Source organism: Apus apus, chromosome 2, assembly GCF_020740795.1.
Source record: "Apus apus isolate bApuApu2 chromosome 2, bApuApu2.pri.cur, whole genome shotgun sequence".
Lineage (NCBI taxonomy): Eukaryota > Metazoa > Chordata > Aves > Apodiformes > Apodidae > Apus > Apus apus.
This window is the reverse complement of record NC_067283.1, coordinates 15753336-15778438: the sequence shown is the minus strand read 5'-3', so window position 1 is coordinate 15778438 and position 25103 is coordinate 15753336. Positions and strand designations below refer to the sequence as shown.

Genomic DNA, 25103 nt, shown 5'->3' with positions numbered 1-25103 from the left:
AGCAAGGAATTGGCAGATAGCAGAAAATGGCTGGATGGGATTCAAACTCCAAGGACTCCGAGCCGAAAAGGATTCATTTGAATAGCAAAGTATTGCAATGTATTTACTTCAGTTAAAATTAATAAAAGCTTTTAACTAAAAACATGAAGAAATCAAATTTCCAGTGGAAAGCAACTGCCTTGCTCCAAAGGTATGGTCACAGGGTTATTTATTGCTTTCCTCCTGCACTGTCATTTATTGCTTCTAGCAATAGGAAGGTATATCGATCTCCTTGATCGGGTGTACGTTCAAAAGTCAGATTAAACCTGATGCTGCACAAAATTACTCAGCATACAGAAAATAAAATGCTTTATTTTTGTCCTAAATCAACTGTAGAAAAAAGCAGTGTATTCATTGCATATGAAAGGCACAGGATCTGAAGTCCCAGAAAAAAATGAATATTCAAAGGAGTGTAAGCTGCTTTGTGCAGGTAGACAAAGAGTCTTGGCCATGGTCTACAGCAACAGAGGGGTTTCATGCAGGTTCTCACTACTGAAGAATCAGCAGCTGAAACCATAACTTTATTTGGTTTTGGAGGGATTGTTTTCATCCCAAGTTTTGTACTTCTTTACAAATGTAATAAAATTGGTTATGACAGTGCTTGAATCAGACATTTATAAATTGTGTTCAGCCAGAACAGCTCACAGAAGATGCTGAAAAGGTAGATGGCTAGGGAAAGAAAAACAGAAAAAGCAGAAGCAAAAAAGCAAAAAGAGGGAAAAGAGGGAAAGGAGGGAAAGGAGGGAAAAGAGGGAAAAAGAAAAATCTTAGTCAGTGTCTCTGAACTGTTGCTTTACACCATCAGGTTTGTGTAAGATGCTTCTGAGGAACTTCCCTGATTCTAGTGTGATCCAAAATCAGTGATGGGACACTGGTCTTTTCCACCAGCACAAAAAGACCCCAAATCACATTTTGCAGCTTCTTTTTCTTATAGTAACTGTTCACTTTTTTTCCTACTACTTATCAGTGTTGTAGCTGCAGGAAACCAAGTGAGCAATTTTCCTATTACACTAACTACTGAAACAGAATTTAATTTCATCTTTATGGACTAAAGCTAAAATAAACTTTCCTCAGAGAACTGGAAGACCACATTTCAGGTCTGTTCTCAGCAGCAAGGGTGTGGCTCATCCAACTGAAGTGTGTAACAGACACTAACAGAAGAGGATTTCATCGAAGTCAGTTATGCCATTTAGAAAAGCTGATGCCTAAGAAGTCGAGGATGCTCGTCCAGCTTGATGAAGCTTAAGTGTGAGCAGACTCTGGAACCATGTAACGATGAGGAGTGGAAGGGAAAAGTTCAGACTAAGGCTACAGGATGCTTCCACATATACAGACCATCAAAGGCTGAAACCTCCCCTTATATTCAATACATTGTGCAAACCTTCATTGTCCCTTCTTCCTTTACATCTCTCTTCCTTTTCCGCCATTAAACTATGCTGTAAGCCCCCTAGGAAGTGTCTGAATAATCTATATGCCTTGGAGCATGAGCAGGACTGGCACAACAGTTGAAATATTAAAACAAAATTCAAGTTAAAGAGAAGACATGGACCTATTTCAATTCTTCTCTTGGCTGATCTAAATTACTCTAGATAAGAACAAACTGTTTGTACCTACCAGTACAAGGCCTTTCATGTGTAAGTTTCACCTGCAGCACTGCAGAGAAGTCCACATGAGGACAGTTTGCTTACACATCTCTTTCCAACAGAATTTTCTTTTCACTGACATTATCTGTTGTTCTACATTAAACTGGAAATTTCTATAAAACAACCTCCCAATAATGTTCCTGGATTTGTAAGAAGCAGAAATCACAATTGATACCGTAATACCCAATGCTTACATGGAAAAGTCAATGTTAAAAAAAAAAATTAAAGGGAGAAAGCTTCCTTAGAACTTAACAGTACCAGATCTACCATATTTTAGAACACAACCAGTACTACTGTATCAACAAAATTGTCAAACAAAGCACAAGTAGAGAAGTATGCTATTGTCATTTTTTAGTATTTCTTGAAGGTTTGTCAAAAAGATATTAGAAATTCACTGAAATCTGAAAACTAAGTTATTTTTAAACTCAGATTTTCAGTTTCTACTTCGGAACTGCAGAACAACCACATAAAGTCATATACCAGAGTCCAAGTCTTACATGTTGCCCCACACTGTGCATGTATAAATAAGTAAGACCACCAAGTCTATTTTGATAACATGGACATGTCTGCCTGTTCAGAGAAAAGAAGTAAATGCATTTTTTCCTGAAACTTGCTTGCAGGCTCAGGTCTTCTTCAGTATTCTAAACCAAGAAAAATCATGGCAATTTAAAAAAAAGTGAAGAAAATCCTACGATGTGACAGATCAGCTACAAAAGCACACACTAAAATGAGGACAAGCTTTAAGCCATTAGTTTCCTTCATGAGACCAGATTTTTTTCTGTGTCATACTCAGCATGCAGAGGTTTTCATTCTTTAGAGCTATAAGGAATGTGTCAAGTAAACCTACTACGGTTAATAGCATTTTAATCTTTATGCATAATAATCATAAACCTACATTGTACAGGTTTGATAATAAGAACTGACAGCTGAATTTAAAGTATATATTTCTTTCCAAAATAGATGCATATGTAGGTGGATGTGTTGTAGAAATACAATATACTACAAAACTGAGCCTAGATAAGCTCGTGATTCTCAAATGTCAGCATCATCTCCATAAAGTTAGGGTTGAGATCTGCTCTCCTAAATACCTGTTCATCCTTCTTATGACATTTTCTCTAAAGAGCTCAGTGAATAGTAGATAAAATAAGTATCTAATGATGTATGAGAGAAACTGTGACAGAGCTAAACAGCAGAGATCTAAATTCTAACAAGTGAATGAAGTAAAACATTTATTGCCAGCAACTATGTCAAGCTAGACGTAGGAAACTGTAACTCTGCAGCTGGAGAAGGGCAATACTCTGCAAGCCAAAGAAGCAATGGAACTCCTCCAGCCTTGATTATTTATGGTGTGATGATGAAGGAACAACTTTCCATGTGAAGAACAGCTTTAAAGTTGAACGGTGAAGCTGAAACAAAGATTTAATGAAAAATCAGAGGGGAACAAAGCTACAGCTACAAAAACAGCAACACTCTCTTTAGCAATTTAAAAAATATAATTTATGTGCAAAACCAGATGTTAAGTTGCCCAGTTTCAAGGTAAACAGTAAACTGTGTTCATAACAACCCTTCCGCTGAACAGCAAACACACACTACTTAATGTTGCTGTAAATAAGCCTCACTTCAAACCTCCAAATGTTATCAAAATGAACACAAATGCAAAAGAAACACATTTTATACAAAGGGCACATCTGTATTTAATGCAAAGCTATTTTCAAAAATCCCAGCCTTTCATAATCTACCATAATCGTAAGAGCCTGAAACATAAGAATGCTTTCAGGCACAGAAAAAAAGGCTTCTAATTTTAAACATTTACGAGGACACTAAGAAGTGGCTTAGGACCACACTTTAAAACACGTTTTCAGGCTTCAAATTGCTGAAAGCTGAGATCCCTTTACCCATTTGGCCTGGACTAGAGAAAGGGAGAGAAGCACAAAAATATGATGAAAAGGCTGTACAAGAAAATTTTCATTAAAAAAAGAAATAATGCAACCCACTCTGTCATTCCAAACCTCTTTCCTCTCAGCATCATTGCAACTCCCCCTCCTTTCACATGAAACAAAGGGAGTTACTCTTCTTGCCTGATAATCACCACAAACAAGGCATCTGCATCGCTGGCTCTGAGGCAACACTGTTTTTACCAAATACTTTTTGAAAACATTTTTGAAGGACAACTCTGCCATCACAGGTGCTGCTTCTGAAAAAGAGGGGCTCATTTTAATATATACCAAGGAAGGGGTGATATTGCATGAAAGGTGATTTAATGTCCGTTCTAAATAATGAACATGATCAAACCTTTTAATGGAGTTTTTCTTTTCCCAGCTCTTAAAATGCATGTTTTATGCTGGGAATTAACTTCCCTTTGATATGTAACAACTCTGTGAAGAAGCAATTGTTCTCACCTTTCTGTTTCAGAGAAAACACCAAACTCTTCAATTTTGAAAGCTAAAGTATTAAGCTAGGGGAAAAAAAACTGCTTCTAAATGTAAACACATTCTCCTAAGTTGAATTGTCTCAGTTTGATGCAAAACACTGACTTTAAAATTAGCTGATCCCTTTCCAAACGTGCCATAGATTCTCCTTCATTTAGCCAGTGGAAAAAAAAAAAAAAAAGAAGATATTGTAGGCATTAAAAGATGGGTGTGACATACCCAAGAGTAAGAAAAATTAGTATTTTTAAAGTAGTTCAGCACATAAAAGTAATATGCAAAGACAAAGAAACCACAAATATGTATTTATGGCAATAGATAGTAGGAAGGAAGTTTTGAAAATCCACAGGGACTCTTCCAGCTTAGCAGGCACCTGTACAGTTCTATAAGCATTTTCCTTCTGTCTTCTATTTTTCTTGGCTCCAGTCTTACAGTTCAATACCACGGCAAAGCACCACACAACAATAAATTACATTCAAAACTAGCAGCTCATCAAATTGTCTTTACTGTTTAAGAACAAAATGAACACACAAAATATTGCAACATCTTCTGGAATTCCACTCAGAAAACCCAACATTTTTAGATGTCTTCTCATTATCTCATCACCACAATTTTTGAAAACAGCAAGAAGCCACCAAGGACATTTGAGGAATGATTCCACCACAGCAACCACTCAGTTATACTTTGACCACAAGAAGAAATGGACAGAGTAGTCCTGTGTTGGTATGTTTTTCAGTTTGCCCTCCTCTGATGTGCTCCAACTTCTGTTGAACAGTGATAAAGTGACTTCTTATGCTGCCTTCTTATTGCTCCCAAAACAATTCAGAAGAACATAAGGCTTTCAGTAAAAGCAGTTAAACACCAATTTCAAACTAGATATAATGGTTCAATGATCTTTTCATCAAAACTGAGCTCCAGAACTCCATCTCTTTACAGCCTGAACTGACCTGCCCCCTGTGTGTTGTGCTGCAATGGTCCCTCAGTGTGCCTGCTCTGCAGCAGGGGACACAGCCTGCACTGCTCCTGCATCACAGGCTGCCTGCTAAGGCAACTGTTACAGGCTCCTGACACTGGAAGCTTCAGGTGTTCCTCTAATAGAGTGAATCTGGCAACACAAGTGAAAAAAACCCATTACATGTTCCACAGACCTCCAAAGACAAGGAACAATTTCCCTTTAAAGCCACAGAGCGGGTCAGCTGCAGAGGTACAAAAGCTATAGACCAAGAGTTTTAAAGGCAGAGTGCTAACAGTGCTGGCAGCAGTAGTGCTGCTGTCACAGGAGGTGCAAGGAATATGCCAAAAGCTCACTGTGAAACATGCAGTCTATTGCAGAATGTCAAACTTCCCAGGAGTAACCAACTCAGAACACTATTTAGAACACTATTTAAACTTCTTTTTTTTTTTTTTTTTTTTTCATAAAAGTCAAGTTCTGAGGGTTTCATCTTCATGGGTGGCCACTAACTTGTCTGCAATCCACAGAGCTAGAGGCAAAATTATCCATGTAGATTTTTCATTTTTAAAATCCAAAGATCCTTGCCATTAGCAGGAAAGAATCTAACACCCAAGAGACCTGCCAATAACAAACCCATAAGCAATGAACATGTTTGAAAACAATGAAATCAAGAAAACAATAATTAAAACCTCTGAAATTATAGATTATACATCTCTTGAATGCCAGCTGCATGTGCGCACATTCAAATGATTCATCATGAACTGCATGGAAATATGTATTTACCATAAAATCTGGAAGCACAGTTGGAACTGAAATTACACTTTCTGTCAGGTTTGCCATTTCATTCAAGATAGAGACTACTTCACATAAACTGATTTATTTCCATGTGTATAGTATGACTGAATTTCAGAATCTTTTTTTTTTATGTTAACCATTAGTACTGAGTATTTGCATGCTGCTATGTTCCTTAAGCATGAATTTTAAGTACAGTATTTCATGATTGGCCTGCATGTACTCTCCTGGAATGCTACTGGAAAAATACATTTTCTATTCAACTAAATAAAAGCTAGCATAACTTAAAAAATCCCCAAAAAATGCACAAAACCAACCTCTGAAGTGATACATCTCTTGAGTTAGTTTAGCAACACAGCAAAAACCACAAACAATTTGGTAAGGTAGTTGATGTTTTTCCTAGCACTGTAGACTTGAGTTCAACATTCACCACTATTACAAAGTTCAATAATTCCTTGTTTTGATAACAAACTAAAAATTGTCCATAAAGTGGACGGGTCTTCACAGTTATGATGACTCTGCCAATGGTTATGAAGATCCTCTTTTCTTCCAAATAACTGTTTGCATAAAATGCAGTTATAGCCCACTTTAGACCAAATTTCTGGTTTTTTGCTTGGTGTACCAAAACCTACATTTTGAATCTCCTTGGCTGCTTGGCCACTTCCTGACTGAGCCAGTTCACTTTTAGATAACATATCAACATTATTTTGATGGTGAAAGTACATCTGTCTTTTCAGTTTTGGAAGAGTATAAAACTTCTCCTCATGGGCACTGCATTTTGCTAGATGTCTTCTTTCACTGCGCTGTTTCCAGAAGTGGGCTGCATGCTTGATCTTCCCCCCCTTAGTTCCTCTATTTCCTTGCAAAGCCCCTTCCTTTACTCTTCCCTGAATCTCTTCTCCATGAGAGCACAATAAGTGGAACTTCATTTCACCAAAAGACTGTGCAATAAATTGGCATCGACCACATTTGATCTGTAATTTCACTTCTCCTGGGTTATGGAACAGGTCCTCAAAATTGCACTTATTTCCCCTGTTAAAAATAAAAAGTAATATGAACTATTTTAGTATTAACCATGCAGGGAATAAAGATGGCAATTTCTGTCCTTCTAAGTTCCAAGAAGAGATGACATCCATGAAACATTCTTTTAATTAAAAACAGGCCCTCTTGCTACAATATCTAAGTTATCTGGAACAGGAAAAAAAGAGAAATAAAATAATATTAAGGCTGATTAGGAAACAAGTAAAACCAAATGTTATTCAACACTGCCAAGTTTGAGAATTGCCTCCAAAATTAGCCTTGGTAGAAATAATATTTTAAAACCACTAACCTTTTTATAAAAGGTTAATAATGATTTTTTAAGTTCCTGATTTAGTGAGGTCAATCTAAATACTTCAAGCTCTGTGCTAGAAAAGTGAAAATGAAAACTGTGTAGTACACTGCTAAAAGAAACTTGTTTACACTGAGTCATCTAAGATCAATTTAAGGCAAAACCACATGTCCCACCTCCCTCTTCAAAATGGAAACAATGAAACTTCAAAGTTGTTTTTTTCTGTTCCTAAGAGTTTGGAACATGGTTTTAAATAGTTTAAATTTACAATTGGACAGCCTCTCTCATTGATTAAGGACAACTCTGCAGCACAAAAGAAACAGATGCAGAGCTAGCAAGTCCCTGGTTTAAGTCAATCAACAGAAGACCTCCACAGAAAACTTTACATGGCACCTACAAAAAGGTAATATTGTGTATTTATACAGGTTAGATGTATCACCCAACCAAACAGATAAACTAAATTATTAGTAATACCAAGACTAGTAAGGCTGAAAGAAAAGTGCTGGTGTTTCTTAGATTCAATAGCATCAAAATTTCTAACTGATGCCTCAGAGAGTAGAGCTACACAAAATGAAACGTGTAAAACTGAACTGCAGTGTCACAATGAGGCATCAGGTTAAAGCCCTGAGCTTATTACAGTGGACTTCAATGAAAGTAAATCCACAGGGGTACAAACAGAAAAGCCAACTTTTACACTGTGTCAAGAAATTTAAACCCAAAATCATAATGCAGAGTAAAAAGAATATTCTGTCCCTCTTACTATGGTAAATGTTAACTTTCCTACCTGGCTAAGTGATCGCAAGAGCAGCAGTAACCAACACACAGGACAGATGAGCTCACAGCACTCCAGAGAAAGAAGTGGGATAATGATATTTAATAGGGCAAACAAATTACAAGGTAATACTGAAATTTGAATTGCTTTGAATTTACTGCACTTGGTTCACTTACCTTCTAGGGAAAACCCAAAATGGGCAGAACAGAGAAGACTGTGCAGATTAACAGCAAAAGCATTAGTTGTGAGAAATCAACCGATCAAAACAGCTCTACTGGCAGCTTATTGAGTATTACTAGAATATATGCAAAATTAGTTTGGGTATTCAAGCGTCAGTAAAAATTTGTATTAAAGAAAGCAGCTAAAATATACCAGTTAGTCTAGTGGATTGAGCAGACTCCTTAGCAAAATATTTAAATCATAGAATCATTAAGGTTGGAAGGGACCTTAAAGATCATCTAGTACCAACCCCCCTGCCATGAGCAGGGAACCACTAGACCAGGTCACACAAAACTTCGTCCAACCTGGCCTTTAAAACCTCCAGGGATGGGGCATCAACAACCTCCCTGGGCAGCCCATTCCAGTTCCTCACCACCTTTAGTGAAGAATTTCTTCCTAATATTTAACCTAAATCTCCCCTCTCTCAGTTTAAAACTGTTACCCCTTGTCCTATCACTATCTTCTCTGATGAAAACCTCCCCAGTTTTCCAGCTCATTGGGAATCTCTCCTTGAGGGCAAAAAAGATGAGGAAAAAGCAACGATTTTCATAATGGTCACATTTATAAACTTCCACTGACAACCTGAAATCCTGTTTTCATCAGCATTCACTGATTATAGTTAAAACACTCACCTCTCCATTGCTTCTTCTGTTTCTTTTATATTTGTGTCTCTCTTCTTCAATGCATCTTGCAGCTGTTGCTCGCTAGTAGAGGGCTCTGTGCTGATAACAACCCTGTGCACTTCTCTTAGGTGACCAAAATACACTTTAGCATGGCCAAAAACCTTAGCACAGAATTCACAGCACACAAGTTTTTTGGGTTTGCCTTCATTGTGATGAAGCTTCATATGCGTGCTCAGGCTCCCCGAGTGGATGTAGGCCTTGCGGCAAACCCGGCAGCTGTACGGCCGCTTCTTCGTGTGTGTGTTCATGTGGTCCTGGAGATGGTGCTTGAACTGGAAGATGTGGTTACAAACATGACATTTATGTGACAGCTTAGGGGCGGCTGAACAAGCATTTCTATTTAAATCACTTGATTTAGCTGATGTAGCATCACTAGGCTTGTAACTTAAATATCTGTTGGGAAGTGAACTATTTAGAAGAATATCTTGGTCTAAATGGCCAGGAGATGGTGTCCCTACTATTGCTGCAGAAGTCAGTGGTGCAAAAGCCTGCACAACTACCACTGGTTTTGGTCTAATGCTACGGTATTTTTTCACAGTTTCTGCATTTTTGTCTTCAGGTGGCTGCAGATCAGCTTTCGCCCTCTCTCTTCCTTCTCTGATCTTATTAATGATGCATTTCTTTCGCTTGGTCTGAAAAGCTAATAAATCATCTGGGCCTCTTCTTTTCCTGCTTCTTCTTTTAGCGGCAGCACCGTTCAATTTTTTAAGACTGTCAACATCCACTTTATTGGAGGGAGAGAAGGTATTTTCTCGAGTGGTTTGTCTGGGGACTTGTGTAAATGATACAGCTAATGGCTTCTCAGAGGCTTCAGTAGGAACATGAAAGGTTTTTGCCAAAGGTCGTATCTTCTCACACTCAGATCTTAGCGAAGGACCAGATACGTCCGAAACATTAGTATTCTGCTTAGATTCACAGAACACTGAATTTTTCATCCTTGAGTAAGGCAAAATAGGAAGTTTTCCTTTTGGTGCTGATGGAGTCATTTGAATTTTACTGCCAAAAACTGCTGGTGACAGGACAGCAACAGAATTTGCAAAATTTGTGGGTTTTTGCTTTAGTTTCTCAGACATTATGAATGACTCTCTTGTGGTTTCAGATGTTGTCTTCACAGAACGTAGATTTAGTTTCATGGGATTAACTGTACTTACTGGCTTGGATAAAGATTCCTTTACTACAGATGGTCCAGAAACATTACCGTTAGCAATTTCAGTTGTGTTCAATAAAGGAGATGCAGATTCCACACAATTGCTTTTATTTACTAATGTGGCAACTGTAATCTCAGCTGAGTCACGACCTGTTAGCAACATTTGCTCAGCTGAATCTGAACTAGAATGCGTTTCAGGACAGTCTTCAACTAAGGTAGTCACGGGGGGAGTCTGTGACGAGGTCGATGCTTTGGCAGGGATCTTGTTATGTGCGCCCAGAGCAGAGAATTGTGCCGCTTTTTTGTCTCTCAGCAATTTGTTTTTTACAGACTGGTACCTGGGGATAGGCAGCTTTAGGTTTTCAGAAGGGGGCACCTTGGACTGCTGGACTCGCTGTGTTAGGGCAGGGGCAACATATGGCAAGGCAAGCAGAGAGAAAGTCCCCTCATGACCAGTCACCTGCATGACAGCATAGTTGTGAGTTGGTACCACCAGTGGTTTAGAACCCAGAGCTGAAATTGGTGTGTTTTGCTCAGGCAAAGATGACTGAAGACAAGAAACCAATCCAGATGTTAACATTTTTGGTACCATTTTTGGAGCAATGGTCCTGAACTGACTTTTCTTCTGAAAACCTTGTATTACATCCGCAGGTGATTTTTGTTTATCTGTTAAAATAACATACAAAGATATAATGCATAGTATTTCTTATTTTAAAATTACTGTATCAAAAATAAAACTACTTACAAAGGATACTATAACACACAAACTTATTAAACATATTTAGGTATTTAAATGACCACTACATTAAGTTTAGAATTGCAGAAGTTTCACGGACAAAGCAAAAAATAGTCCCTGAAACAATGTGCTTGAATATAGATGTGCAAAAATAACCCCCTCTTAACATAAACTTAGACAAATGTTTCATTCTAGGTCAGAAACTATATGGCATTTCAGAACAAATACACTTAAAAGCCTCTTCTGCCCTGGAAACACTACGCTAGCATATTGACAATATTCAGTTGGAAGAACAAACAGGGACAGGATCTAAACTCCATGATGCAGAACTTTTCTGAGCACCTGCTCTGATCACATCTCTCAACCAGAGGCATATCAGCTTTCAGAGTTTCCTTAACATTAGAATTTTAGAATTTGTGAGGTTTATCAGACACAGACCAAAGCCTACCTGATGAAGTCTTTAAAAATTACTGCTATAAAACATGCAAATAATGTGTCATAAAATCAAAGACTTGAGAGAAGATGTACCATTGTTAAATACCCCATCACACATATTGCTTGTGTGCCATTAACGCACAACAGAATTTCTATAGTAAGTTATTCAAGTATTTTCTTGAAAGATGCAATTTATTAAGGTTATATCACAATTCCTTCCTGCTTGTGTTGGAAAATATTGTAACCATTGTTAGCGAAGAAGAATATGAGGATAATTAAGGACAACAAATAAAAGGAAAAAGGTAAAATGTGTAAGATACAATCTCCATTGAGGAGTAGAGATATATGCTGATCTTTCAGACACTCTATGAAAAGGATTTTATACATAATTAATTTTACTACTTCCATGTCTTACAACAGCCCTAATATCCACTCTCAAATTCAACTACTTATGCTTCCAGTTCTCAAAAACTGGCATAGGTTTTCTGAAGAAAACAATAATTTCCAAACAATGTCAATCACTGAAAATTCAACTACAAATATCCCAAGAAGAAGGACAATTTGGAAAGGCAAAAATGTAAGAAAAAATAATTTTTATGGAGGAATCATATTTCAACAGAACATGGAAAAAAAAAAAAAAGCTGAAATCTTGAAGTATTGCAGTAAGGTAATTCCATAGGGAGGATTGAATTCCTTATAAAGTCTTGCATTTCAAAGTCATTTATACATGAATACGGTCTTAAAGAGGTACCTGTGAATTACTACCAAAACTGGAAGAAACTCTAGTAAGTTTATTTTAATTCTGGATGTTCTTCTTCAGACATTACAAACTTTGCCACATGCAGGTTAAGTTACAGAGCTATTACATTTCATGACCAGAACTCCTGGACAGATGTGTGTGCATACTCATGGTATGCACATGTGCAGTGCATCTACTGCCTTCAGGACATGCCAGATTCACAGAGCAATCACATATAAATCGTACAGTTCATACACAGCAGGTTTATCAAAATTTGTTTATCAAAATTCTTTTTCCCACAGCAGGTTCATAGAGCAACGATGCAGGGCATAAAACTTTCATCATTTTATTGCTATCTACAGTATCAAACACAAATCTATTATGGACCTTCTTGATCCCCCAATAAAGGTAAATTACTGGGCACCACCATAACTTTATTTCTGCTCAACATCTGTAGAGATGTCCAGAATTTCTAGATCTGTGCAGAGTGGTCTATTATATATATGGAAGTCCTGCCTAAAAATAAAGATCACTATACACAGGGATAAGTCTAGGCCTATAACTTTGTGCAACCTGGAAAAACCAGAAATGTGGTAACTAAAATTTCCCTATAGCCCTTTCTATTCTCCAAAAGCTAGCAGCAGGTACCATGACTCAATAAGAATGTAAGATTATTTTTTTGGCAATCTACAACCACTAAATATATAGAAACTTTTACCTTTTCAACTGCTAAGACTGTTAACAATACTGAAATTATCTTTTGCTTCCTGCAGGGTATCTTCTCATTGCTGCCTTTGATGAAACAATTTAAGAGCTTCTGAGAAGAAGCACAATAAAATCATGTAAAATACTTTCATAATTAAACTAGCCCTGAACTTCAATGCTAGTTACAGGTCAAATTATACAGTTTAAATAAAGTAGATGACATTAAAAAAAAAAAAAAAAAAGAGTATTTTTATTTCAGGGAACAGAGTCTGCTCTTATTTTCCAGATTATCCTTGCTATATACTGACATTAAAGATTTCTTCCAAAGCAGCAGTTATTCATCTTGCCCCAATATTTGACACAAGGCAGTTTCCATTCTCTATGTTTGGCTTGCACCTCTCCCTTTTTATTTCAGTAATGTCATTCATTGGTTTCCATGAACTTTTCAGGAAAGGCAGCAATTCAGGAGACAGCTCCCTGTGCTCCTTGTGACTCCAAGTCACAAGACACCCGTTCTTCAACTAATGGGAGCAAATATATGAGTTCAGGAAAGGATGAAGTTTTGCTGTGGGCAAACCAGCTCTACAGAGGTGCAAAACAGCAACCAAAGCACCACAGAAAAATGTTTAGTTTGAGGTCAGAAGGAAGTATTAGTAGAAATACTGCATTGCACTAGCTTTAAAAATAAGCATATGGTTCTCATACATTCAACTCGCCTATTGCAAATTTAGGCAGTAAAATCACTTTTATTTAAAGTCTTTCTACAGGCTTCCACTGTACAAGAAAGTACCATTCTGGAAGCCAAGACCTTAATGAATTATCAACTACAAAATGCTCTTTGAAACAACATCTGTTTAGACCAACATTCCTCTTACGCATTTAATGCAAGGCCAAGCACTAATATCTCTGTTTGAGAAGGGATTTTTATACAAATGCTCTTTTTTGACTAGTGCAATTTTATCATAAATACATCTTCCAGGCACCCCATGTTTGGTACCAGCCAGTACCCCACAGCACAACTGTGGGGGTTGTCTTTTGGCCAACTTTACTAGAGATGGTTTAGTGCAGAAATACTAATTGCGGTGCCTCAGCTCTGTGTTTCTCCCTTATCCAAGACAGCTGCTGCAGCTAAGCAGCTTAGCCAGGGCCTAAATATAGAGACAGGCTAGGTGCAGCTGTCCAATGATCCTTCAGGCTTGGTTAAGATTTTGCTTGTGGACTGGTAAAGCTAATTGGAAAAACTGGTTGAAGACACTGGGTCAGGAAAAGCAATCAGTCCATTTGCAGACCAAAGGTCCTACTGGCCCCACCTACTTTTTCCTATTTATGCTTGGCAAAAAGTTTCAACAATTTCTGAACTTTAATATACTCTGGCTGTCACTGTACCAGAAGGCTGCCTGGAAATTTAATGTGTATCTTTCAGGGACATGCCCTTTCTAGTACACCATCTTCCAAAGTTTTTTTGTCTCTGATTCTAAGCACTTATTTTGACTTGTCAGTTGTGACCTGAGGGAAAGCCTTCATTCCTACAGAAACCCATGAAGTCTTGCATCTGAGAAGGAGAATTTCAGTTAAGGGAAGGTCTGCAATGGCATTTTTGAGGATGGCCCTTGCTTTTCGACATTTTTTCTACAGGTCTAAAGGTCCTTCACTGGAACACAACAGTTTTGATGCTTTCTCTAAACTTTTCATTAGGAATAAAGGAAATGAATGAAAACATTAGATTTATTATCTGAATAACGTGACAGTTTTAACTGCTCTGTTCTCAGTCTTTCAAATAAGCATGGAGGTGGGGCAACAGGAAGACACTTTTCAACAATTAAGCACAAGGTTATATTAAATGCAATTCAATCCATTTACTTTAAAAGTTTCTGTTAAAAGATTAATGGTTACCACACTAGCACCTGCAAGTACCAAACCACACTGAAACTTGCAGGATGTCAAGCTTTCACTCCTTCTAAATAACCTTAAAATTGTATAGGACTGAACAGTGATTCACCAATAAGAAAATCAATGATGCATCAAAATCTCTGATACAGCCTTGCTGGGAAGAGTCCTCTGGAGGACTGACAGTCTTCCATGGGGCTGCTGTTCATTCATAGCTCCCTTTCCTTCCTAAGTCATTCAAGCCTGTCTACTCCTGTCTGTTCTGCCTTCTTTTTGTACCTCCTTCAGTTTGTTCTCTGTGTAAACATTTAACATCAGTGAACTCAAACACTGCAGAAAGCATCAGAAGAAATTTCATTTTCCCCACTAATCTCACCTAAACCATCAAAATTCTAGGAACCACTGTGTTAATTTTTAAAATAATCCTTGTAAGACCACCTCACTTGTGTAGGCATATATTTAATATATGACTGCACAAATGGCAGAAAATAACAGAAAAAAGGGATCATCTTGTTTTGAAGCTAAAGGCAGAATACAGATGAAAAAGATCAATGAAAAATTTTATTAAATGCAGGTTTACATTGCAGAGCCTTTTGCTGACTTTGGAAGGAAGAATGTATCTGTTCTGTGGGAAAGAAAAAAATGCACAGCTTTCTAGTAGACAAAACTAGATTTATTTCTGTCAATTATAGTTAACCATTCATTTTGCCAAATCTCCATACACACTTAATACCTGTGGATACTGTCTTTCCAGCACAAGTTTCTTGGCTTTGCTGACCCAGCATATTTTGTTGGACACAATGTTTCTCTGCAGGATTAGCATGCAAAAAAACACCACCTGCAAAAGTGCTTCAGTCAGTTATAAATAGATCCCAGGAAAAAAAAAAACAAACCCAAACAACCCCCAAACCCACCAAAAACCAGAAAAAGACAATATAAAACAGTAATATAAAAGACTAACGTCAAGGTAGTGTATTAAGAAAGCTATTGCTTCTTGCTCTTTGCCATTTTTCTCTCTCCAAAAAATGTTTTAAAATCAAATGTATTACACAGCAAATGGCTTAAGAATTAAGTATAAGCTGGTTAAGGTGGTAAACAGATGGGATGCTTTAGCTCCAGTGTCATGGCAGAGAGTCAACAGCACCAGAACAAAAGACTCAGAAACATGAAGGTTCAGTAGCGTAAGTGAGACTTTTAAATATAGGGGCTAAATTTTATGTTGATTTACACTTTCTGTAATCCCACATAAATCAATGGAACTGCAGATATTAATTTGGTCCTCCATGTTCAAAACTAGGCCACACATCTATACAAAGGTTGGTAATAAAGCCTACAGGTCAGGAGTGCCCAACACTGTACATTATAACAAGTAATTTGCAGTTGTTTCTATCTTTGCCTATTAAAAAAAAAATAAAAAAAAATCTAGTAACACATCTGTGCATTAGATGAAGACTTTGATATTTGATACAGCGATGTCTTTTCTGTCTTTGAAAAGCTGCCCAAATTTGGCAAAGTTCTTGGCATTGTACTCAACAGACACTTTAAGCAGCTGATTTTTCCAATTATTACATTCTACTGAATGTGCCCCTGCTTCAGGTCGGGCTGGATTTTTCCTAGAACTATAGCTTTAGGTCCAAACACCCAAGATGGAACAAGGAAATGGCCTCTCCTTATCTCGTTAACAGCTGAGCTGACAGTGTGGAAGACAAACTAGGATATATATAGGGCAAGCAGGAAAAGGGCAAGAGAAGTAGAAACAAGACTTGGAAAGTATCTAGGCCAAAGAGCCTGGGTGGGATGTGGGAATTAAACTTAAGATGGGTAACAAGCGTTACTATTATATGTGATATGGAAAAAAGAAGCATTTACAGCCACATTATCTCGCATTTCTTACCTTTTTTGTCCTTTATTTTTTAAATAATAACATAATTATGTCTACATAGGAGTCCTTTTATGCCATCTAAAATAGACTAGAAAAAGAAACTTTATAATGCAGCATTCTAATGCAAGACTAGAAAATCTCAGTACATCATTCACCCAAACACTAAGACACAGAATGTACAAATACACTTAGAAAACATGTTCTGGTACACTGCAGAAGGAACAAGATAAAAATAGTTCATTAAAAGTCTAAAAGGGAATATTACACCTCTTTAAACCTATATTTAATTAATTTTGATTTGAGCATCAATGTGATTTCCTAGTTGGGTATTAAGCATCGTATCATTTAGAAAGGTCATCTTTGCTTTAGAGTCTGTGCAAGCTTACTGTCTTCAGGGATTAGGATTATATTGCATTTCAAGAAATTCTGTGAGCAGTGGAATACTTCCTGGATTCCTTACATCACCTCCAAAAGATTCTTCTTAGCAGAAGAAACCATTATAACAACAAAGTCACAGAAAAAAAAATGGTGGGGTTTTTTTACATTAACTGCACTCTATTAAAGCAGACGTTCACACTTAAAATTTCTAGCAACTTTTTTCAGTGTGAAAATAAGCTAAAACTGTTTTTGGTATAAACAGTAATTTTTGAGAGCTAACTCCTAGAGTAATCAAATGATCCTGGGTACACAGTTCATATTTAGGGAAGTTCTTCTGTTTCCTGTCTTATACAGACTTTTTTTTTCCCCCCCCTGAAACACCCTTATTCCACTATCAACCATATATTGATACATGTCAAACCTACTTTTCAGGAAATTAGTATCTAACATAACTTATGCAACAACAACACCAAACAAAAAAACAACCCTCCCCAAAAAAAGCCTCCAAAGACAGAAAAAGGGAAAAAGGAGGAAAAAAATAGGAATAATCTCTACTACTAGGTAACTCTACTTTCTCAATTTCCAGAATTGCTTTCCTCTGTTATTTGAAAGTACACACAGGTGTTCCTTCATTATCACAGTGTCATCTATCTGGACTTCTGTAAGACCTCTGACATGGTTCCCAATAATATCCTTCTCTCTGAACTGGACAGAAACGGATTTGACAGGTGGACTATCTGGTGGATAAGGCATTTGCTGGATGGTTACACCCAAAGAGTAGTGGTCAATGGCTCAACACTCAGATTACAATCAGTGACAAGCAGGGTCCCTCAGGGGTCTGTACTGGGACCAGTACTGTTTAAAACCTTCATCAATGACACAGACAGTGGGATCAAGTGCATCCTCAGCAAGTCTGCAGATGACACCAAGCTGAGTGGTGTGGCTGAGATGCTTGAGGGATGGGAAGCCATTCAGAGGGACATGGGCAAGCTTGAGAAGTGGGCCCATGAGAACCTCATGAGGTTCAGCTAGGGCAAGTGCAAGGTACTCCTGGCAACAATACAGGTTGGGAGATGAAGGGATTGAGAGCAACCCTGCAGGGAAGGACTTAGGGTTACTGGTAGATGAAAAGCTGGAAGAGCCAGCAATGTGCAGACCAAAAGTAAATTGTATCCTGGGCTGCATCAGAACAAGTGCAGCCATCAGGTTAAGATGTAATCCTGCTGCTCTACTCTGATGAGACCCTACCTGAAGTATTGTGTTCAGCTCTGGAGCCCTCAGTACAGAAAAGACATGGACCTCTTGGAGTGGGTCATGAGGAAGGCCACAAAAATGATCAGAGGGATGGAGCACCTCTCCTACTATGAAAGGCTGAGAGAGTGGAGGTTGTTCAGCATAGAGAAAAGGCAGCTTGGGAGATCTTACTGCAGCCTTTCAATAGTTAAAGGGGACTTGTAAGAAAGAAAGGGACAGACTTTTTACCAGGGCCTATAGCAGTAAGACAAAGCATAATGGTTTTAAACTAAAATAGGCTACTCTTTTAGGGTAGATTCATGCTAGATATAAGGAAGGATTGGTTTAGGATGAGGATGGTGAAGACTGTAACAAGTTGCCGGGGGAGGTGGTAGCTACCCCATCCCTGGAAACATTCAAGGTTAGGATGGATGGGACTTTGAGCAACCTGACCTAGTTGAAGACGCCCCTGCTCTTTGCAGGAAGGTTGAACTACACGGTGTTTAAAGATGTCTTCCAACCCAAACCATTCTGTGATTCTATTTAAGATTTCTTTCTGCAATTAAGGTTTCTCTCTGCCAATACAATCTCGCCTGCATTTTGCCTCCAGGTAACTCTGTTCTCGAAGTGTAACATAAAACAATACCCACGCAAAAGCAGGTCTGTTAAACATATCAAGAAATCAAGGCATCTAGATATTATATTATCAGCATTAGCAACAATATTAATCTAAGACATCATTTTGGATTTCTCATAGATTTAGATTTCACGTATCTCTGTATTGCCCCAACACAAGTAACTTTTAAAAGTTACAGCAGCTTTGAGGTAACCTTTTTGAGTTGCAGTATCAAATGTATTTGCCACATGTGGGTAAATCAACATTCAAAAGCAACACCTTAAATAAAATGTGGGCGATGTGAGGCTCAACACAACCTATTAAAAAAGCCATTTCTGTGCTGCTGTATAAAGGAAGAAAGTCTTGGAAGTCAGAATATAAATACCTAAGAGATTTTTAAACACTCTTTTGCAATGATAATAAAATACATTTATTAGCAGATCCACATGTCATCTCATGTAGTGTTTGTGAACTTTAAAAGCTTTCCATAGGCACAGTCTTTCAAGTTATAAGCTACTCATTTCATATTAAGGTTAACATAAATAATAGGTTTTAAGCAGATAAAAATATTTTCATAGCAAGAAATGAAATCTGACATACAGAGAGCTAGACATAAAGTACCTGTAATTATTAAGAAGTTTTCCCACCTTAGCAGCTGAAGAACTCACACAGATTTTTCTCACTGTGGCAATAAGAAAACTTAGGAATAAGTTCTATCCAGACAAATCTATGGGCTTGAGATGGTGCCTGGCCTCTGCAACCACAGAAACCGTTATTAGAAAACACTGGTTCTTTTTTGTCTAAGCATGAAACTTCTGTCTGAGAGAGACTGTTAGATACATCTTCTAAGACTGTGTTTCAGGTTCTACATATGTCTACTAGTTTCAGCAACCAAACTTCAGGTGGCATAATACCATGCTGCTTCAGCTGCACAGAATGGAAATTATTTTGGTATACTGCAAATTCAGTGGTTTATCTTTGTCAATTTTGCCCAGTCATTGTGATCAATAGGATACAACCCCTGGAGATTTGCAAAGGCTTCAGTGACACAGCCACATGGGGGAACTAATTGTTCAGAAAACAGCTGAAAGGAAGTGATGGAAGCACTGGTCATAAACTTGTAATTCATAAACCTTCAATGGCATTGCAAATCTAGGTCCTTTAGAAGGTGGGAATAAAGAGCAGAGTCAAAAGAAAAGGTTGTAATTGGATTATTAAAAATTATTTTCTAGGAGAACTGCCAGTTGAAATTTCTTTTAGTGAGCTTCAAGAAGGATTAGGACCTAAACAGTAATTAATTCACTATAAAGCCAATGCTGATGTAAAGTCCTTTTTTAAGGACTATCAAGATCACTTCAACCTGGACAAAATCTTCATACGGCTAATTTAAGTGGTAATTAATAGACTTATTTTTTCCTTAAGTGCAGGAAAAAACAATGACCAAGTCTGCAACAAAAACAAAGGCAGAATTCTTCAGAAACTATGCAGCACACAAAAGGTCAAGTAGAACCATATTATTAATAAATCATTATGTATTTTCTGAATAGGCTCTTGCTTCCCTTTCAAATGAAATGAGAAGAGAATCTAAGAACTAAGAGTTCAACCCTCCTCACTTCCCTCCATGGGACAGAAATTACGTACATCTGATTGCAGTAGAGGAATTATGCTTCTTACTCCTCCCAATTTTATTTTATTTTTTTGCAAATACTGATATTCAAATAGAGGGCACAGAATAGAAAAATTGTCATTCCTTTTACAGAGTATAACTTTTTTTTTTTCTTTTAAATCAGAGCACTTTTTTCTGAAGAGAGTCTGTATGGAAGAGAAAACAAATAACTCACCAGTTTTTACTCAAGAGAGCAAATATATTTTGCTTGAGCATCTGCATAGTGACTTCTGTAGTACAAACATCAGAATGTGCTGCCTTGTTAAAGATGAACAGAGGATCAGCAGATTGTCAGTCTTGGCCTGGCCTATTTTGAGTCTTGTAGAATAAACTATACACAGGGTTTATCTCTCCCCAAAGAAAGGGCCAGAACACAGAACATACAGTTAAACTTAGATGACAGGTTTTTTCTGAGGAATTTTTTTTAAATAGCTCATTTCTCTTTAAAATTACCTAGGTCATCTAGCTTTTGAATGGGGAATCTCTATCCAGGGTTTTTGCTTCCTCTAGCTGTCCCCCCTTTTCTTTCTTCATGACCCAAATTTCTTCAGAAAAACACTCTACAGCTCTGCCTGTCAACAAAACATTGCAACCTGTAGATTATTCCATTAAGGATGAAAATAAATATTAGAGAATTTCCACAGTATTTGCAAACAGAGATAATAATGTTTTCAAAGACAGACACAACCCTGAATAGCATAAGTTGAAAAACAACTGAGAAAGACTATTGTCCTGGCTAGGAAGACATCAGTTTTTGGAACATATAAAATTATCACTTGCTGCTGAACCTGAACATAGCTCGGCCTTTCTGGCAGCAGGATGTAGCAGCAAACAATTTAAATTACAGTATCTGAATGCTCTTCCTCCCCCTGAGCATAATTATAATTATCTGCGATGCCTGCTGGCATGGCTAAGCTTGCCCATGCTAGCCACTGCCTCGTCTGAAGGCAGCCCTGGTTCTCAAAGGAAGGTACTGGATGTGCTGCAAAGGACCTGAATGAATTCGCTGCTGATAAGGGGTACTGTGTCATAATTCACTTGGAATGGATGCCAGCATACGAGGGAATGAAACCGGGAATGCAGTCAGCAGGAATGTAGGCCGCAGATGACAGCCTTCACTTGCTACCTGCAGAAATATCGGTACATTTCTAATGGAATTCCCGCGGCTCCGGCAGGGGCGGGCAGACAAAGGAGCCCCTTGGCGCAGGGTCCAGCAGGGGGAGTCGGGCGCCTGTCACCGCTGCCTCCGGCCACCCCGGGACACGTCCTGCTCCTTCTTCGAGTCGCAATGCCAGCTCACCTTAGACCTGCGATTCCCCTCGACTACCCTGCAGTCATTTCCACACAACAGGAAGGTTCAACTGTCTATCTGATAATTTTGCATCACCGAATACGGCTTCTATCGAACCCCCCCGAGGTGATGCAATCTTCTGCAGCACCACAGACAACCGCCGGACAACTTAACATCTTATTATTTTAACATGTTCTACCTTTGCAAACTTTTCAGTCAATTCCATGTTCCCTATATACCTGGCAACATCCTGAAGCAAAGCAGTTAGGCCTTCCTGTTTAAAGTGATTACTTCTACTAAACCATTTAGCACCCTATAGCTGCAGGACAATTTTTGTGCAAGATAGTTTTTTGTTTTGTTGTTTTTATTTTAAATCCATTACTGATTCTGTGTTAATCTGGTTAATGTCCCAAATAACAGGTTTCTATTACTAAAAACATCAGTATTTACAACAGATGTTCTTCTTTTGGTAGACATCTGAAAAGGAAGCCCTGTTACCAACATAACATACTTTCCCATCCCAAGCAATACCCTGAAATCTTTGTCAAACTTTCTTGCTTTCATCATTGCTCAGCTCATCACACAAACCATCTGCATAAATAAAGATGTAAGCATCTGCTGTATGCCAAATGGTCTCAGGGGCAGATGTTTTTATCCTTGCATTCATGTCACTGGCTTGGATACATTATTTGAACAGATGTACACAATCTGAAAGTGTCGTGTCCCACAGTGAAATGTCTCCAACTGCTTTCTATCAAAGTACATAAATGCTATTTGCACCTGCATTTATGTTAATGATACAAAGGCAGCAGGGGTTCCAGCAAAGTGAGAGCTGATGCTAAGAAACTCATTTACATGGCTAATTGAAGTTTGAGATCTCCCAGCACCAAATGACCAAACTAACATGGATAAAAAACGTACTAAACTATATAATAACTTTGTAAAAAAACCTATGATTTACAAAAAAAATATTAAAATAAACAAGTCCAAAGAGCAAAACTACAATTTCAGCCTGTGATACATCTTTCCACTGTATATTTAAAAAAACCAAAAAAATTATGAAATAAATTCCCAGATAAATCAGGACATTATATTTTGCATAATTGTGAAACACACACAATTATTTAACATTAGCAGCATTTAATAAAAACATTTCATAAATCTGTCAATGCCAAAGGTATTTCAGTTCTCTAAGGCCCACTGGTATTTTATATCACTATGGAGCACTTGCTCAACAGGCAAATATTAACATGAGTGTGAATGACAGAATACGACATTTCTATGATAATTTCATAATTCCTAGGAAAAACTTTAAATCCTCGCAGCTAAATATTTATCATTTTTTCAGAAAAGTGCATCTGTTTGAACATGGAGTTACAATTGCTTGTTATATAAATGATAATCACCTTTCTTATAAAATACTTTAAATTGAGAAAAATACAGACACCCTGAAGGATGACATATGAAATTACAAAACTCCTGCTATTACTTCACAAATGGTAGCAGTGAAAGGTTTATGCTCTCAACTCAAAGAACTTGCACTAACCATTACTTCCACACTCAACTGAAAAACAACAAGCACTTTCAAAGTATAGAAAGACTGACAAAAATGCTACACTGAATATAACTGATGGTCCTGCTTCCAATACCATTCACTTTCAAACCTTTTTATTTTTAAGAAATGTACCAATGTTACTGTTGCACATAAATCATTCTAAATTGTTAACAGCCTCAACATTTTCAATAATGCCATAACACACTTAAGAAACAAAAGTGATGCTTGATATGAAGACAAGAAAGAATGATAGTAAAAAAATACAAAAAGACCCCTCAGACTGGTGTATTTGTAGAGCATCATGATTTCACACTGATACAGCTCTTGACCAGGATCTGGTTGTGATTTCTAACATGAACCCTCACTTCCAAAGTCTATAACATGGCTCTTATAATTTACTTTGTGCGCAAGTTGTCAACAGGATGTTGACTGAAATGGATTTTTGTTTAGGAAAAAAAAAAAAAGCCTTCAAAAAAATTTAAAAAGCATTTCATCAGTTTCAAGTTTGCAAACAGCTTCACAGTCTATGTTCTCCTCCTGTTACTCAGAAATGGCTTTAACATTTAACAGCTTCTTCAGAGTTGTTACAGTATCATTAGAATACTCAGTCTTCACAAAACAGCTAAAGTATAAACTTACACAACAGTAAAAGCTCAAGGCTTCAAGTTAAGTAAGATATTGTGCTTTTCTTAATTAACTACTAATAATGGAAATAACTGACAACCTGCAAGGGTTCTGAAAGGTCCATTAGAGCTCATGTCATACCCATCAACCATTTACTCGCATTTAAGAAGTATCATTAAAGATGACATTCAAGTTAAAAATCCTATTTAAACATTAGCATTGTGTCACAGATCCAAAGAGAAAGGAAATTAAAGTTATTAGTTGCACATTTAGAGGCTTGGGAATACAGAGTTGTGGCACAAAAATCCTTACTAATATAAAGGAGGAAAAATCAAGACCCATCCCTACTGAAAACTGTATCAATAAAAGATGACTTTTGAATAGACAAAACATAGAAGAAATAAAGTTAAACACAAAAAATGTTAGTAAGGATAGAAATGCTGGAGAAAAGGCACTTAAAATCTAAAAATCTAAGTTTATATTTAGAAAATCTTTTTTATCTTGTTTGTGCTAGTCTTGTAACGTAATTTGCAAATAGATTTTCATGACAATGGTTTTTAAATCTAGGAGGATTAAAAAAATGCAATAAACCCTGAACACTTAATTCTGCTGAATGAAACAAGAAGCAGATTTATATATTTCTAGTTTTCAATTATAGGTGGTTACAGTAATTAACTATGTCCTGAAGAACACAATCTTAGCTATTGGAATTGTTTACAGTGATAAATGCTGCAGTATAATGGGTCATTAAAAAAAAAAAAAAAAAAAAAAGACCAAACAGGTTAGGGTAGAACAGTCTAGTAATTATGATGATATTTCTTCCACATTTTGTATCACAAGCATTTAATTTATCAAAAAAAGTATAGAAAGTATACTATACCTGCAGAAAAAGTTAAAGGATTCTGCATTATGCCCTTTAATAGTTAAAACAACGTTCCTGGAAAGAAGAAATACAAATACTTAGAAGTTTTGATAATTTTTCAGAAATTCAAAAAAAAAGGACAATGACAATAGTTTTCCAAAATTACATTTCAGAATGGACCCCGGTATGCCCATACCTCATGAAAAACATCACCAGAGTTTTAAATCAAGTGTTTCTCTGGATCACACACATCTCTCCATATTTCAACACTGGATACAACTAACTTAAACTTCCTGCAATCCAAAATCCCCATTAAAGCCAGAAAAGAGGACATGTCATGAATTCCGATGTGACAATGCATTCTGAACAATCACAGACAATGTAGGGTTAAGCAATCATTTTCCTTCCAACATGTGACTGCATGGATCCCACATGACTGACTGACAAGCAGAATCTTCCACGGATGCTACAGTGAAGATATTAGCTTGCAT

At 37.3% G+C, this 25103-nt stretch overlaps 1 protein-coding gene across 8 annotated transcripts in view; it reads right to left on the bottom strand.

The window, feature by feature from the left end:
* Window positions 1-4590: 4590 nt before the first annotated feature.
* The window catches only part of ZNF438 (zinc finger protein 438), a 50758-nt gene continuing 30245 nt past the window's right edge, over window positions 4591-25103 (bottom strand). For 3 of the 8 annotated variants that reach the window (XM_051610527.1, XM_051610525.1, XM_051610526.1), the window contains exons 4-7: window positions 24631-24687; window positions 15239-15343; window positions 8806-10669; window positions 4591-6884 (exon numbers count right to left, since the gene is read on the bottom strand). In XM_051610527.1, the coding sequence (XP_051466487.1) occupies window positions 6272-6884; window positions 8806-10669; window positions 15239-15343; window positions 24631-24658 (2610 nt within the window). In that variant the 5' untranslated portion in view covers window positions 24659-24687 and the 3' untranslated portion in view covers window positions 4591-6271. Of the gene's footprint in view, window positions 6885-8805; window positions 10670-15238; window positions 15344-16399; window positions 17232-24630; window positions 24688-25103 lie in introns of those variants that run through there. The other 5 variants (XM_051610533.1, XM_051610532.1, XM_051610528.1 and 2 more) reach the window with 4 other exon arrangements.